At 38.4% G+C, this 17,495-nt stretch overlaps 1 protein-coding gene across 1 annotated transcript; it reads left to right on the top strand.

Annotated features, from left to right (window-relative positions):
- Positions 1-237: 237 nt before the first annotated feature.
- LOC127416392 (LIM homeobox transcription factor 1-alpha-like) lies at positions 238-13,473 on the top strand. Its single transcript, XM_051655732.1, has 8 exons — positions 238-277; positions 910-1,090; positions 7,893-8,110; positions 10,023-10,204; positions 10,653-10,730; positions 11,106-11,187; positions 12,856-13,017; positions 13,102-13,473. The coding sequence occupies exons 2-8, from the start codon at positions 912-914 to the stop codon at positions 13,236-13,238; spliced, it is 1,038 nt and encodes a 345-aa protein (XP_051511692.1). The 5' UTR covers positions 238-277; positions 910-911; the 3' UTR covers positions 13,239-13,473.
- The last annotated feature ends 4,022 nt before the right edge of the window (positions 13,474-17,495 follow it).

Genomic DNA, 17,495 nt, shown 5'->3' with positions numbered 1-17,495 from the left:
TTCTTAATTTGCTGCCAGTTTGGGACACTGTAAACTCTTCTCGTCACCTGGTGCTGCTGATGGGAGGAGGAAGAGGGAGGAGAGGGCAGGTCAGACAGAGAAGAAGAAATGAAGAGGAGCGTTAGAGAGAGAGAGAGAGAGAGAGAGAGAGAGAGGTGGTATCTGACGCAGACGCACAGGTTAATTTTATTATGGAGCTTTTGTGAGCCTGTACAACGAACTTAAGCATCTGTCGAAAGTTACACCGGACGGCAAAACGGATACTTTCTTTTCAATGGTAAGTGGGTAGGTCTAGTCCACTGTCTGTAAAGTCTTCTTTTTTTAAAAAAAAAAAAAAGAGTTTTTTGTCATGCACATTGGTAGTTTCTATTTCCTAGTTTTGATAAATCATGCAAAAATTAATAATAGCACGTATTAACTGCTATGTGAGGTATTATGACACATTCCAATTTAAAGACAAACTTTTTGTGTTAGAATAAAAATAATGCTAATAATGTAAATAAGAACATCTGAAGGAAGTTGCTTCTTAAAATTATTTATTTGGAATAACAAATAGGTATTTATCTTGCCATTAAATTTAGTTTTGTTTTTATTTACTGTTTTTGTTGTTTTGTAAATATCGTGGGGGAATGCATAGTTTTCATAGATTTATTGTATTGTTTATTGGTTTTAATTTTTGAGTTACATTATATTACTTTTTTATATTTGTATGGTGTGTGCGGGGGGGTCTTCACGTTTTAAAAGATGTCGTGTGTCATGCTTTTAAGCTAATAGGCCTATAACGGATTCAAAATATCAGCTTTATAATGCAATTAGGAAAATGATCCATACATTGCTCAAACACATAAAAGTACACCCTTAAGGGGTTGAAGTTGCCAGATTAATTACTACAAGTTTCTTTTTTTCCAGACATGTGGAGAAAGAGCGTGTGTGAGGGGTGTAATGAGCACATCCGGGACAAGTACCTGCTCCGCGTGCAGGACGGGCTGTGGCACGAGCGCTGCCTGCACTGCGCATCATGTCGCGAGCCGCTGAAAAACACCTGCTTCCTCCGCAATAAGACACTCTACTGCAAGCGAGACTACCAGAAGTAAGACATTCATACACTCCTTACTGCAGTTCGTACATACAGTACATTTTGAAAACGAATGTTTTGTTTAATACCCCAGCGATTTTAGCAGTTCAAAGTTATTTCACTCCGGAAAAAGTGTAACGTCAAGGACCATTGTTGTCCTAACACTAAAATAAACATGGCTGCAGTTGCAAAGTGTTACAGATTAACTTAGTTTAAGCATAAGGTTATTTAGTAGGCCTATTTCTTTTCGTTTTGGTATTTCGCTCATTTTGTTAGGTTTCAGTTAGGGTAGCGTTCGCGTAAATAATTTGTTCCTGCCGTCGCTATTTATTTTTGTTGAATTAAATGTTAATGGACAAATAAGATTATTTATCCCGCACGAATCCACGACAATTTAGACACATGTTATGTAATTTAAATCCTTGTCTCGTTTGTTCATGATTTAGCCATTTACGTCTTTTCTAAATCAATTATACGAGTCTTAGTCAATATGGCATGGAGTTCTTAAACTCTTTTTTAATTATTATTATTTTCAAGAAAATTACAAATGAACTGGTATAGCAACATTTTCTATAAAATCATGCATTTGAGTATAAAATAGATTATTTTACAAAATAATTTCAAGGGTGTGTATTATATAGAGGACAATACTGTATAATGAATAGGCTACACCAGTTTTATGCATAAATTAAACTGAGGTAATCATTTGTTTTCATTTAAATAGCCTACCTTTATAAAATGGTGAAAACAAATGGATTGTAAATAATGTATTTGAAGCACAGTAACCAACTAATACATTGTTTTCCAAGATATTATTCATGAATATACAGTATATAACACTTGAGAACTTTAGGATAGTGCCAGTGAAATCCAAAAGTTTTCACATCCCCTATAGTAGCCTAATTTGAACATCCTCTAGAGATGCAATAAATAATTTTATCTCAACTTTCATTTCCTACTTACATGCTACAGTGCAAAAATGTCCCACAATTTGACAATTTGGTATTTAGTATAGAAGATACTGATATTATAAAAGCCTACTTTTTTGAGTGTTGCAAGACAGCTAACCCTCTCCAACAATTATTGTTAAGAAATTGATGTCAACTTTGGTGCTAAATTTAATTGAATATAAATATACATTTTGATGTAACACAAATTCTGTCCTGATATTTAATATACTGTCATGCCTGTTTTTGAAATAATATATTCATGCATGTGCTATTCGGTTTTCTTTCGTTTTTTTTTTATATACAAAAATATTTACTTGAACAATATTCAGTCCTATTATTGTCCTATGACAAGGGTCTGTGCTTGTGTGTGTGTGTGTGTGTGTGTGTGTGTGAGAGAGAGAGGGAGAGAGAGAGAGAGTGTGTGTGTGTGGATTGGGGGACTTGGCACAGTATCCAGAGAGACAAGGTGACTGCAGGAGGAAGGGTCACGGTGGGCCATGGAATGTGAGGAGGCTTTCATACAAAAACACACACCGTTAGATCAGGAGGACAGCACTACTGACACGCTGTCAAGATGTGTTAAATTAGCAGGACCCATCAGCGTGGCAATGGCAAGCTGGGGACAGCATATGGCCACATTGACACGGTGCTCGGACCCCCTACTACCCCCTAAACTCAGTCTTTTTCTCATTCGCACACTTATATGCACATTCTTCTCACCTCCAAATACAAGACAGTGTGCTAAACTACAGAGCACAATGACCCCCAAACACAGCCAAACACTAGTTCTGGACTAAAGGTTTAATCACAGTCTAAAGTGATTAAAGATCCAAAATTGTATTACAGAAAAAAAATCACATTTTTATTGTTGGGTAGCAGTTTCTGCTCCCAGCTGTCAAAAAGAACTGAAACTGAAAGGCCCTGGCTTCTTCACAGCATTTGGCTTTAGCCCAGCCTATATGGCCAAAATGTTCCCCCATATCACATTTTCACATTAGGAGTTCGTCAAAAGTAATAATGATGGAAAAGTGACCACTGTGCTCTTAATAAGAGGGTTTAGGCAGCCAGCGAGTTCTTTAGGAGTGTGGAGGATTTGCCCATATGTTCTTGGTACAGGAGAGCTTTATGCAAGAGAAGATGAGTGTGTGTTTGTGTGAATTTTGGGGAGGGGAATATGTGGGGATCCCTGCATGTGAAGTATGTCGAGGCATCTGGATAGGTTGGTGCCCACTGGTGCCCCTGCTTGATGCCCGTCCAACCGTGAGATATCTGACCTGACCAATTAGCCACATACTCTTGCTTGGCTGGCATTCCTGCCCAGTAGCACAGTGCTTCACTATGGGCTCAGGGGTGGGGAGCCAGCTGACCCAGCAGTTACTGACCAGGTTAAGGAGCAGCTTTACTGTAATTGGGTCAGCAGGCTGCTCTCTTAACAGATACTTCAGTGTCTTAAAATGGTGATTAATTTGATTCAGACTTAGAGTGATGCTCAGAGTTTAAGGATGGGATCTAAAAGAATGATCTCCTTGTCTGTGATCAGTGGGCATTTTAAAGGAATGTTATGGATTCAGTGCAAGTAAAGCTCAATCAGCAGCATTTGTGGCATAATGTTGATTACCACCAAAAAATAAATAAATAAATAAATAAAACAATCGCAGTTATACTGTAGTAAGGCACTTATAATGGAAGTGAATGCGGCAAGTCCATAAACATTAAAATACACACTGTTTTAAAAGTATAGCCACAAGATATAACATTCTATACAGTATGTTAACTTGATTTTAGTCTAATAAAATTACTTACTAACCTTATCTGTGTAAAGTTACTGTAAATCAAATATTACAATTTAATTGCCATTATGACGCAATGTCGGTAAACATTGTAATCGATTTTATCACACTAAAATCATGTTAACATTTATAATGTTTACATCTTGTAGCTATAATTTTGATACTGTGGATTTTAACAATAATAGACTGGCCTTGTAGCGATTTTTGCTTATTTTTTATTTAAAGGGACAAAATGAAAATATTTTCTGTGTTAATCAACATTATGCTGCAAATGCTGTAGGTTGAGCTTAACTTGAATTGAACCTGGAACATTCCTTTAAGGGTCAGAAGGCATAGAGGTACAGTACAATTCCTCATTCCTCAAGGATCAAGAGCAGGTTGGAATAAAATTGGAATCGGCATTCTAATTTGCAACATAGCAGCACCATCAGAAGTAGTTTGAAGCGTTTAAAAACTGTTGTAGAAAAAACTGAACTTGGCCAATGTAACTATTGCTGTGGTAGATGTGTGGTCTTGTGTTGTTTTTGTGTAGATTTGGCTGTGCATTTTGGCTCAAACAGTGCAATTTAGACTTATTACTGGAAACTACAGGTCGTTGTGCATTTTTAGAGGTTTGTTCATCAATACCGCTTTGTTCACCACAGGTACTACTCAAGCAGCATAGTTGTGTATAATCATGAAAGTGTTTATTCAAACAGAATTTTAGAAGGTTACCAATCTGAAGATTTGCTTTTCACCGTAAAAGCATAGATGTTCTTTTTAAATTCAGCGTGACCATTGCCTACCACAGTGTGCTGCTGCTCAGTGACCTCCCTTTCCAGTAATCGTAGTGAATACACAGAAATATTTCATATCAAAACTACAGTTAATGTCAGAAGTTTACATACACATTAGCCAAATACATTTAAACTCAGTTTTTTCACAATTCCTGACATTTAATCATAGAAAACATTGCCTGTCTTAGGTCAGTTAGGATCACTACTTTATTTTAAGTATGTGAAATGTCAGAATAATAGTAGAGATAATTATTTATTTCAGCTTTTATTTCTTTCATCACATTCCCAGTGGGTAAGAAGTTTACATACACTTTGTTAGTATTTGATAGCATTGCCTTTAAATTGTTTAACTTTTTTGGGTAGCCTTCCACAAGCTTCTTACAATAAGTTGCTGGAATTTTGGCCCATTCCTCCAGACAGAACTGGTGTAACGGAGTCAGGTTTGTAGGCCTCCTTGCTCGCACACGTTTTTTCAGTTCTGCCCACAAATTTTCTAGTGGATTTAGGTCAGGGCTTTGTGACGGCCACTCCAATACCTTGACTTTGTTGTCCTTAAGCCATTTTGCCACAACTTTGGAGGTATGCTTGAGGGTCATTGTCCATTTGGAAGACCCATTTGCAATCAAGCTTTAACTTCTATCTGATGTCTTGAGATGTTGCTTCAATATATCCACATAATTTTCCTTCTTCATGATGCCATCTATTTTGTGAAGTGCACCAGTCCCTCCTGCAGCAAAGCACCCTCACAACATGATGCTGCCACCCCCATGCCAAACAGTTACATTTTTGTTTCATCAGACCAGAGGACATTTCTCCAAAAAGTAAGATCTTTGTCCCCATGTACACTTGCAAACTGTAGTCTGGCTTTTTTATGGCAGTTTTGGAACAGTGGCTTCTTCCTTGCGGAGCAGCCGTTCAGGTTATGTGGATATAGGACTCGTTTTAATGTTGATATAGATACTTGTCTACCTGTTTCCTCCAGCATCTCCACAAGGTCCTTTGCTGTTGTTCTGGGATTGATTTGCACTTTTTGCACCAAACTACGTTCATCTCTAGCAGACAGAATGCATCTCCTTCCTGAGCAGTATGATGGCTGTGTGGTCCCATGGTGTTTGTACTTGCGTACTATTGTTTTTACAGATGAACGTGGTACCTTCAGATATTTGGAAATTGCTCCTAAGGATGAACCAGACTTGTGGAGGTCCACAATTTTTTTTTCTGAGGTCTAGGCTGATTTCTTTAGATTTTCCCATGATGTCAAGCAAAGAGGCACTGAGTTTTAAGGTAGGCCTTAAAATATATCCACAGGTATACCTCCAATTCAGTACACCTCCTATCAGAAGCTAATTGGATAATTGTCTAAAGGTTTGACATAATTTTCTGGAATTTTCAGTTTTTACATTTAACTTAGTGTATGTAAACTTCTGACCCACTGGAATTGTGATATACTCAGTTAAAAGTGAAACAATCTCTCTGTAAACAGTTGTTGGAAAAATTACTCGTGTCATGCACAACATCCTAAATTACTTGCCAAAACTATAGTTTGCTAATATTAAATCTGTGAAGTGGTTAAAAAATGTGTTTTAATCACTTCAGCCTTAGTGTATGTAATCTTCTGACTTCAACTGTATTTTTAAAAACCCCACAGACACTGCATGACTGAATGTGAAAATAAAAGGCGTGTTTACGAGTGTGCTGGAGTATGTTATAGATTGGGCGTGCATAACATTTATCAATATAAATTATATCTTGAAATGTGTGTTTTGTTGCATCAAATTCTACTTAATACACAAATGAACCATACTGTGCTACATGGATTCACATACCATAGATGCTCTTGTGTATAACGTAAAGAGCCGTCATTTCTTTCTGTCCCCCTTCTGAACTCTAGAGAACTCACACTTGTTTCCCCAGCAACCCCAGGGCAACACTAATAGGTCTCAACAATGCAAAGCTTTGGGATATTTTTAGGGGAGTTTTTTGCTATGCTCCCATGCACCTAGCAGAGCTATGCAAAACAATAAAAACATCCACTGTTCAATAGGCAAAAAAATATTTAAAAAATGAATCATAAACATAAGAACATATCTTTAATGCATGACAGTTCACTAACCCCCCCCTCTTTCTTCTGTGGAACACAACAGGAGATTTTAGACAAAATGACAGCAAAATTAAGTAGTGACTAAGACTAACATATCCTTTTGTGTAAAAAAAAAAAAGTCATACAGTTTTGGAACAACATGAGGGTGAGTAAATAAGCTATTACTATTTGATGTATTAAATTTGTTGAACCATCCATGATGGTCGTAATGGGGTAACCTGTCAGTCTGGGTCTGATGTACCTTTGTGGATGATTCTCTCTAAGACTCCCTATCACTCTCACCCCAAACCTTAGATTTCAGCTCTGCCCTCCGCCCCCCTCCGGGCGTGGAAATCTCAGGCCAGTTTGACAAACAGAAAATGTGGTGTCTGCCAGGGCAGGACAATGGCAGTGAGGCTCTGGGCCAGCTCCCTCCTTTGTCTGGGTTTGGTTAAGTCGAGCTAAAATCATTCCCTGGACCGGCCTCTCCCGCCAGGAGGCATGATTCTTTCCCTCCGTCTGGAGCCACAGCCTGCAGAGCTCCTTTCTCCCCCCTCCCCGGGAGCCCTGCTCCGGACACAGTCGTGGAGCCGGCCGCCTCTGTTTTAGCTCCTGAAACCCAGCTCTGGTTGCCAGGCGCTAAGATGCACACTCACCATGCTGGGGGTATGCGTCTGCGTGTTTTTGGGGGGTGAGATGGGTGGAGGGGACGGCAAGGGAAAATGGCAAGTTCTAGTCTCATTCCTTGATGGACGTGGCGACTAAGCAACAAAATATTCCAAAGTTCGAGAAGAACAAAACTGCTCTCAGAGCTGTTTTATTGAATATTGAAGGGATAGTTCCTCCAATAATATATTTTCTGATGTCATTTATTCACCCTCATGTCGTTCTTAAACCTGTATGCCTTTCTTTCTTCTGTGGAACACAAAAGGAGACGTTAGACAGATTGACAGTCTCAGTCACAAATCACTTTTATCGTTTTTTTTTTTGTTTGTTTGTTTGTTTTTCAGTCAATGATAGTGAATGGTGACTGAGGCTGTCAGTTCCTAAAATTCTGCCTAAAATCGTTTGTGTTGCATGGAACAAAGTCAGTCATACTTGTATGGAACAACACAAGGTGGAGTAAATGATGTCAGAATTTTCATTTTTAAGCCATGCACACTGCCCCTGCATAATTTGATTCTGTTATGATAATAGGTGCTTTCTCTCTTTCTTTGTCAGGTTGTTTTTGGTACGGTGCAAGGGCTGTGCGGAGGTCATCTCTCCGGCTGAGCTGGTGATGCGCGCAGGCACTGTATTCTTCCACCTGCGCTGTTTCTGCTGCTGTGTGTGTGCCTGCAGGCTGCAGAAGGGAGACCGCTGTGTGCTCACAAAGGACAGGTTGCTCTGTGCAAGAGACTTTCATAACCAACTGGTCAGCCCGACCACCTCCGACTCAGGTGTTGTTTTAACACTCTCAAACATTCCAGCATAACAGTGGGATACTGCAGTCTTCTTTTGATAAACCATACAATCCCAGACAATGCACTGATTAAGCTAGATTCAATAATACATTTAAAGTAATATATATTCAACAAAAAGTAATAAAATAAACTGTTAGTTAAGTGATATTCTTTTATCCACCCAGAAGCTAGACTGGTTGGATCTGATTCATGTGGTTTATGAATGAGTACTGAACATACTGTACTGAATATGTGTGTGTGTGTGTGTGTATATATATATATATATATATATATATATATATATATATATATATATATATTCATGACTAACTCTATGCACAAAACCATGCACAAACATATTCAGTTTGTATTCTTTATCATTGTGATATACTTTCCAGGAAACACTATTCTGTACTAATATATCAGAATTCTGTAGAATGTAAAAAGATCTATAAATTTGGACCTTCGAGAAAATTTTGTTGTTTAAAGTTACTGTGATATCCTGGTTTACAGTTTAAAACCCAGCCAAAACCCTACAAAGGATGCTTCAGTTGCAGTCATTGTGATACAGATAAACCACCACGTGTATATATACAGATTTACAATTTTCAGAACCTATAATGTAGATGACCAATTATAAACATCTTTTTATCATTGCATTTTTAAGATAATTAAAGAAATATTCTGGGCTCAATACAAGTTAATTGCATATGTGGCATAGTGTTGATTTTCACACAAAGAAAATATGAAGAAAAAAAACAACAACAAACAGCAAAAATCGTGTTGTAACATTGGAAATATCTACTAACAGATAAGGTAAATACGAAATTTTATCAAACTAAAATCATGTTAACACTTAAAATGTTTACGTCTTATGGCTATACTTATGAAATATGTGTATTAGAGTGTTTATGGACTGGCCCATTTCACTTCCATTGTAAATGACTCATTGTACCTGCTTTTTTTTCCTAATGGAACGACGAGTAAAATATTTTTTTTGTGTTAACGTAATGCCACTAATGCTGTTAATTGAGCTTATCTTGTATTGAATATACAGTATCTTTAAAAGGATAGGTCACCCTCTCCCCCACCCCCGCAAAAAAAAAAAAAAAAAAAAGATTCTCATAATTTACTCACCCTCATGCGATCCCAGATGTGTATGACTTTCTTTCTTCTGTAGAACACAAATTAAGATTTTTAGAAGAATCAGTTTTGTTGGCCCATCCAATGGTGGCCAGAACTTTGAAGCTCCAAAAACCACATAAGGCAGCTTGAAAGTGATCCATACAACTCCAGTGGTTAAATCCATTTCTTCAGAAGCGATATGATAGGTGTGGGTGAGAAACAGATCAATATTTAAAACCTTCTTTACTATAAATCTACACTTTCACTTCTTCTTTTGTTATTTTGGCAGTTAGCATTCTGCGTGCATATCACCACCTAGTGGTTGGGGCTGGTCAAAGGGGAAGATTTATAGTAAAAAAAGGACTGAAATATTGATCTGTTTCTCACCCACACCTATAATATTGCTTCCGAAGACATGGAATTAACCACTGGAGTTGTATGGATTACTTTTATGCTGCTTTTATTAGCTTTTTGGAGCTTCAAACTCTGGCCACCATTCATTTGCATTAGATAGACCAAAAGAGCTGAGATATTCTTCTAAAAAGCTTTGTTTGAGTTCTGCAGAAGAAAGAAATTCATACCCATCTGGGATGGCATGAGGGTGAGAAAATTATGAGAGATTTTTAATTTCTGGGTGAACTATACCTTAAAGCTTAAAAAACAGAGAGAAAAAACAATAATATATTTTGGTTGCTAATAATCAGCTTATTAGCTTATCACCTTTAATTATTTATAGTTATTAGCTCTTAGGCACTTATATATAACCGTGCTACCTTTACTACAGGTAAAAGTGAGGATGATGATGAGGAGGAATATAACAAAGGGAACATTAAGACAGCAGGGGACAGTAACACAACTGGAGACATGGACCACAAGAGACCCAAAAGACCGCGTACCATCCTTACAACACAGCAGAGACGAGCTTTCAAAGCTTCTTTTGAGGTCTCATCCAAACCATGTCGAAAGGTCAGCCATTACAATACAAAAACACAAACATGTCTGTAATGTGACTATATATTTAACACCAGCTCAAAAACTTGATAATAGTCCAAATTAATCATAGCTAAAATACTGGTAATTAAACTTTATAGGGAAATAAACTTGTTTAATATTTTATTAAACTTGTTTAACTTAAATAAAGAAGTGTAATGAGGATGCTGTGTTGAACTTTGGTTTAACTCACCATTCATTTAAAATGCATTTTAAAAATTGTGAAGGAGGTTTTCTTTTTTTTTTGTGGAAAGGTAAGGAATGATCCCCCTCTCCAACTGCAGCTGGTCTGACTGCATTGCTGTATCTATCTTTGTTGATCTGATACTCCAGTGTGGGTCAGTTCATCAGTTAGTTTACATGACCCATAGACCATGAAGGTCACACTATGGCTCTCTTTCTGTCTGTCTCATCTTATTGTAAGGTGAGGGAGACTCTGGCAGCAGAGACAGGACTGAGCGTACGAGTCGTTCAGGTCTGGTTCCAGAACCAAAGAGCCAAGGTAATGTGATGCCCACACACACACTCACTGAAAGAACATTAAATTATGCAATTGATAACAGAAGCCTTTCTGCAGTGTATGAGCTTGCCAATAAGGAAACAAGCTGTGTTATTGCTTCATGCAGGAAACTGATGACATATTATATGTATAGATGCTTTTAGATTAGATGCGTATTTCCTTTCAGGGTAGCTATGTGTGTGTTCTCTGCCTTCCTTTGTATTATCAAAGGTATTATTTTCTCTTAGGATTCTCATGGACTGTACATGCCTCAGTATTAAGTTTGCATCCAGCAAGGGACATGGGATTAAAAAGAGGAAACACTTTAAATTATGTGAATGCTTACAATTCTCTATCTCTTTGTCTGTTGAAATGTAGATGAAAAAACTGGCAAGAAGACAGCAGCAAAAGCAAAGTGTGTCTCCTCAAGAGAAAAGGGACAGCCAAGCACAACACACTGGTATACAAAGTTGACAAAATTCCTCAGTCTACACACACAGATTATTCTCTGAATCTCTTATAATACTCATAGCATAAACTCATCCTCTTGGGGGAATTTTTCTCCCAAAAATTTAAATTCTGTCATTACTGACTCTCGTATGCTGTTTGTTTTTTCCCCTGTGGAACACAAAATGAAAATTTTGAAGTATCTTCTTGCAGTTTTTCCCACACAACAACAGTTCATTGTGATGTTTTTCATCATCTGTAAAGACAAAAACTACAGTAAAAGCACTATAAATGTAGTCCATACAACGTGTGAGCTATATCCCAAGTCTTCTGAGCTCTTATGGACTACTTTTATGTACTTTCTACTTTTACATTGCTTGGACTTCTTTTTTGCTTATATTAATGAATTGATTTGCTTTTATTTTATTTATTTATCTTGGTCATATTTGAAGCTTTACAGACATGGTCACTATTAAATGTCTTTGTATGGAAAAGAGCAGAAAAAAATAACAGAACTTTATAATAACATAAGATTTTTTCTGTTCTAAACAATAAAAAAAATATATATATATATATATTTGTGTAGAGACAGTACAAAAACATGATTTCAGCACAAAAACTAAAAAAAGATGCATTACATAGAGACTAATTTGGATCTCAGGTACATAGATGGGCTTTTTCTATTAAAAACAACATAAATCAAGAAATCAAGCAATGTAGAACAGAAAAAATCTTATGTTATAATAAAGTTCTGTTAGTTTTTCTGCTCTTTTCCATACAAAGATAAATAAATAAAATAAAAGCAAATCAATTCATAAATAAATGCAATAATTAAAAATAAAAAAAATTACTAAGGTTGCTCCCATCCCTGGTAACATATTTTATAAAAGATTAGACAAAAAAATTAACTGAAAATTAAAGATGAGTACAGTTCTGGTTTCTTTAATACTAACGCTTCACCAATATTATAAAAGATTTTATTTCTGTTATTGGTTTTATTTCAGATGGTAGCATGTTGCAGAGTTAAGAACCCTTCACAGAAAAAGCCCTTTACCACTGAGTTGTTCTGTGATAGTCAACCCTACAGTTACCATTCACTGTGATCCATCTTGTTCTACTACCATCCTGTCTATTTAGCAATTTACATAACACCTGTGGGGCTTTATTGTGCAGACTTTAAACACCAATTTTATGTAGGACAGATTTATAAAAAATTAAAAACTAAGAAGATTTTTTTTATTGCAATGATGCACATGATTTGGTTTATTATCCATGATTTTTAAAGCCTGATTTATTATACAATTTACTGTGGATTTGCTTGTTTGAGTCCAAACTGTGGTACAATACGAAATATGAGACAAATTTATTGCATACATAAGAAGCTGAGCTGCCTGCTTTGAAATGTAATGTCCAATATATTTGAAACAATGTAAGTGAATCTTCAACTTTTTTGAAAGTTTATTTATGTCTTATCAAATGTGAGTTGAGAATCTAAAATAATACCTATAAACTTGAACTCTTTTACCTTTTCTATTTCTTTATTTAATAAAACGATATAAGGATGAAGAGATAATATGTTTATTTTTGGATGAATTATTCCTTTAAGTAACAGTACATTTTGATATAAAATTCACACTGCAATGCTGAAATGCCCATTTTCTTGCCATTTTTGTAACCACAGTGCCCTCTTGTGGAGGTCTGCCTGCAGAGCTAGAGAGAGTAGGTTCATATGTCTCACTGCCCCAACAAAATATCAGTCTAGAGTCAAGGAGCATCAAGCTGGACCCCTTCAGACAGGGCCTTACCCCTCCACAGATGCCTGGAGACCACATGCATCCCTATGGTATAAAACACACTCAAGGTTTACAAATACAGGGCTAGAAACACATTTTGCTCTTTTCCCATCACATTTATCATCTCTTTTTAGGTTGTGACACTTTCTTTGACGATACGGACAGTGACCCTGTGTGTCACTTTGCAGACTGTTTATCATCCAGTGAACCCTCGCTCTTGACACCCATTGACTGTTTGTATTCAATGCAAGACTCGTACTTTGCATCTTGAGCATTCTTCAGATGCTTCTGGAGAAATACATGAGATTGTATGTGTGTATGCATGTGTGGATGTGTGTGTACTGCTTGTGTGAGTATTCTGCTTTTGCATGTTTCAGGACTCAGATATAGAAATGGTGGTGACTGCTGACAATGGAAATGTACTGTGGTGAAAATGTTCTCGGTGTAATTTGTATTTATTATGTTTTGTGTGTTAACTGGACTGAATTACAATAAAATGCTATCTGACTGGGAAAGTGACTCATATTATTTAAAACAAATCTATATGACATACTATATATTCTGACACAGCTAATTACATATCCCCACATATATAGCCTACTGTATACAGTTTTATGTTGTGCATTTTTGTAATGCATGTTAGTGATCGGGTACTTTGTAGCAAATTCTTTGTACTTTCCTTAGCAAGCATGCAATGAGAACTGGAACTGGACCAAACTCAAGGTCATACACAGTCTAGGCTTTCAGCACCTCCTATGATGATGCTTATCTCTGTGTGGCACTTTACCAGAACAGGACTGTGTCTTCCACTGGCCATAACATCTCCCAGATCTTTAGACTTACATTTGAACACAAATAAAGGCCACATCCGGTCACAGTCTCTCATGAACGCTTACATTGTGGCACTAGATCTATCCAACCTGCATACTTGCATCTTTTTTTTTTTCTTTTTTTTTTTTTCTCATGGGCTTCCGATGTGACCACCCAAAAAGCCAGAATGTTGGGGCTGCCTCTCTGGAATGTGCCATGCAGGGGCAGACTGACCATGGGGAGAACCAGGACTTTTCCCAGTGGGCCGGCCGTGAAAAGGGGCCGAACGGGCCGAACCGGCAGCTATAAGCTGAAACGGGCCGCCGTGTTATGCAGAACGGGCCGCAACCGGCTATAGTTTTTTTTTTTTTTTTTTTTTTGTGAACTATACCAGTTATTCTATAGTTTAAAACTAACAGAAAATCTTAGGAATAAATAAACAATTTTATTAGGTTTGCATAGAAATCACCAAGAACAAATTGTCAATGAGACTATATTCCGGTTAAAACCGCATTGGCACGCGCATCGCAGTCTCTCGTGCATTAATTTTTGGCGCGAGACTTGCCGTTGGCAGGAAAAGTAGGCAAAGGAAAGGAAAAATAATCAAAAGGATATCATACGGTCACAGCGGGTAACAATAGCCTCGTTATTATTACGATAGCAGCCAGGAGGCATCCAGTCCAGTCAGATGATCAGTTATTTATTACACATTTCATGCCAGGACGGGCTGCAGACATGCTTCCTCTTAAGCGATATAATTGGTGCCATGCTGCGTTGATGTCCGGACAGATGCGACTGGTTTGTAGAAGTCCCCGTGCAACTCCCTTCTTCTGTGCTGAAGAGGTTCTGTTGACCAGCAGCACGAACTGGCTTTCTGATAAGGCGGCATTAAATCAAAACGTTGTAATTTTACATGTTACTTAAGAAACATTCAACTTTGTTGTCAAAAATGTTTTAGTAACAAAAGATTGGTTTGAGTGTGTATTTTCACTTGGCACCAGAAGTCACATTCGAAGGTTCAACGGGAAAGGTGACCATGGTACGGAGTGTACTGTTGAACTACTGTCATTATTTATAACATTAGATTCACACATCAAAAGTGTATGGTAATAAAATAAAAAAATGTATTATTTAAAAAAAAAAAATTTACCCCTAAAGAAAAAACCTCAAGTTCAGATCACATAACCAGCAAAATGTTAATTATTTTGTCTCATAATCCCCTTATAATTGGATGCTTTTGCGTCACAAAATAATTCATAATGGCTGACTGCGAACAGACAAAAACAGTAGCGCCATATTTAAATTTTGACGGCAATGAAAACGAGGCTGTGAAGGATAGATTTATTAGCTGCATCCGAATATGAATACTTCCCTATATATTATGCCAAACGCATTATGCCAGTGCAGAAGAATGGGTGAGCTCGATCGGAATGACATACTATACTACTCTTACTATTTCTGCCATAGATGGATATGGTAGAATTAGTAAGAGTAGAATGGGTTGCATGCCAATCCAAACTCAGCCTACTGTATGTCTAAATCCTCAGTATTAATAAAACAATATGCGAGAAATACCCGGATGACCTACTATTTCCATTATAAGTGTTAATAATCCCATGAGAGCTGAGGAGTCACATTCAAACGCTGAATTAAAATATGTGGCGGAGAACCCCGAGTCAGATGGCTTACTTTTTTTTTGTCTACTGAAAGATGTTTTTTTCAACGTTTCGTTAGTGGAACGTTCCAAAAGACTTCAAACAACAGTATACTGAAGAGACTGTAATTCTATCCAGCCTTGTTTTCATTCCTGTCAAAAATTGAAGATGGCTCTACTCTGAATAATACATTCTGTCTATGTAGTGTATTTCTACAATGGCATTATTGAAAATTAAAAGATCCTGCATCCACGCCACTAGGTGTTGTAGTGTGTGGAGGTGAGGGCGTGGTTGAGCGCCCATCTGGGGAGAGAGAAAGCGGTAAGGACATCCACCTGAGATGAACTGTCACTAATTACTGTTTCTATGTGCACAGTGAGATTCGGGGGAGATAAAAGACAGCCCAGAATTATCTCCCGAGTGGGGATTCCGAAAGAAATCCTCACCAATCAGTGCACTACTTTCATGTCACGTACACTACGCAAGCTGTACGAATTACCATCCACAAACAGACGGCTTGGTCGAACGATTTAATAAAACCTTAAAAAATATGGTTCATAAGTTTGTGCACGAAGATGCTTGGAATTGGGATAGGTGGCTCGAACCCCTGTTATTTGCAGTACAAGAGGTCCCACAAGTCTCCATGGGGTTTTCCCCATTTGAATTGTTATATAGGCATAAGCCCCATGGCGTGTTAAATGTCATGAAGAAAAATTGGGAGGAGGGACCTTCACAAAGCAAAAATTAAATTCAATACGTTCTTGACCTGAGAGCAAAACTCCACACACTGGGGCGTCTATCACAGGAGAATTTGCTACAGGCTCAAGAACGTCAGTTACGGCTGTATAACGGGAGCTCGGCTATGGGAGTTTAGGGGAGATAAATTACTTGGATTACTGCCCACATCGAGCTCGAAATACTCGCGAAGAGGAAAGAGCCCTTTGAGGTCACACGGCGAGTTGGGGAAGTCGACTATGAGGTAGTGCGTACAGATAGGGGAGGGGCTCATCAAATTTACCACCTCAACCTACTAAAACCATGGAAAGAGGCAGTCCCCGTATCCTTGGTGACGGTAGTTCTGGAGAGGGAGGAGCTCGGTCCAGAGGTGAGTCTAAAAGCCAATCAGTTCACTCTGGTCCCGTGTGGAGACCACCTCTCGCCGTCACAACGTACGGAGGTTTCCAGATTGCAAAAAAGTTTCTCTGACATGTTCTCGCCTCTCCCCGGCCGCACTAACCTCATAGAACATCACATCGAGACAATGCCTGGGGTAGTGGTACGTAGACGTCCCTACCGCTTACCTAAACAGAAGAAACAGGTGGTACAAGAAGAATTAAAGGCTATTATCGATATGGGGGTAATAGTAGAATCCCATAGTGATTGGGCCAGCCCGGTGGTTCTGGTACCTAAGAGCAATGAATCCGGTTCTGTGTGGATTATAGAAAAGTCAACACGGTGTCAAAATTGGATGTGTATCCAATGCCTCGTATTGATGAACTGCTCGATCGGTTGGGCACGGCTCACTTTTACACAACACTGGACTTAACAAAGGGTTATTGGCAGATCCCCTTTATGCGATGTCCCGAGAGAAAACGGCCTTCTCCACACCGATTCGTGACCCTTCCGTTCAGTTTGTTAGGGGTCCCGGCTACATTTCAGCATCTTATGGACCGAGTCCTCAGACCGCACGCTGCGTATGCAGCATCTGGGGGCCTTTCTGAGGTCGCTGCGACGAGCGGGGCTCACAGCAAACCCGAAGAAGTGCGCAATTGGACGGGTGGAGATACAGTATCTGGGGTTCCACTTGGGTCATGGGCAGGTGCGACCCCAAATTTATAAAACCGCAGCGACCAAAAAGGAGGTGAGACAGTTCTGGCTGGCTATTATCGAAGGTTTGTGCCTAATTATTCGGACGTCACCAGCCCACTGACTAATCTCACTAAAAAGGAAGCTCCAGACCCGGTCCAGTGGATGGAGCCATGCCAACGGGCTTTCACACAGGTAAAAGCTGCACTGTGTGGCGGGCCGCTTCTGCATTCCCCTGATTTCTCTCTCCCTTTCGT

Source organism: Myxocyprinus asiaticus, chromosome 25 (assembly GCF_019703515.2).
Source record: "Myxocyprinus asiaticus isolate MX2 ecotype Aquarium Trade chromosome 25, UBuf_Myxa_2, whole genome shotgun sequence".
Classification (NCBI taxonomy): Eukaryota; Metazoa; Chordata; class Actinopteri; order Cypriniformes; family Catostomidae; genus Myxocyprinus; species Myxocyprinus asiaticus.
This window is presented reverse-complemented; position numbering and strand designations above follow the sequence as displayed.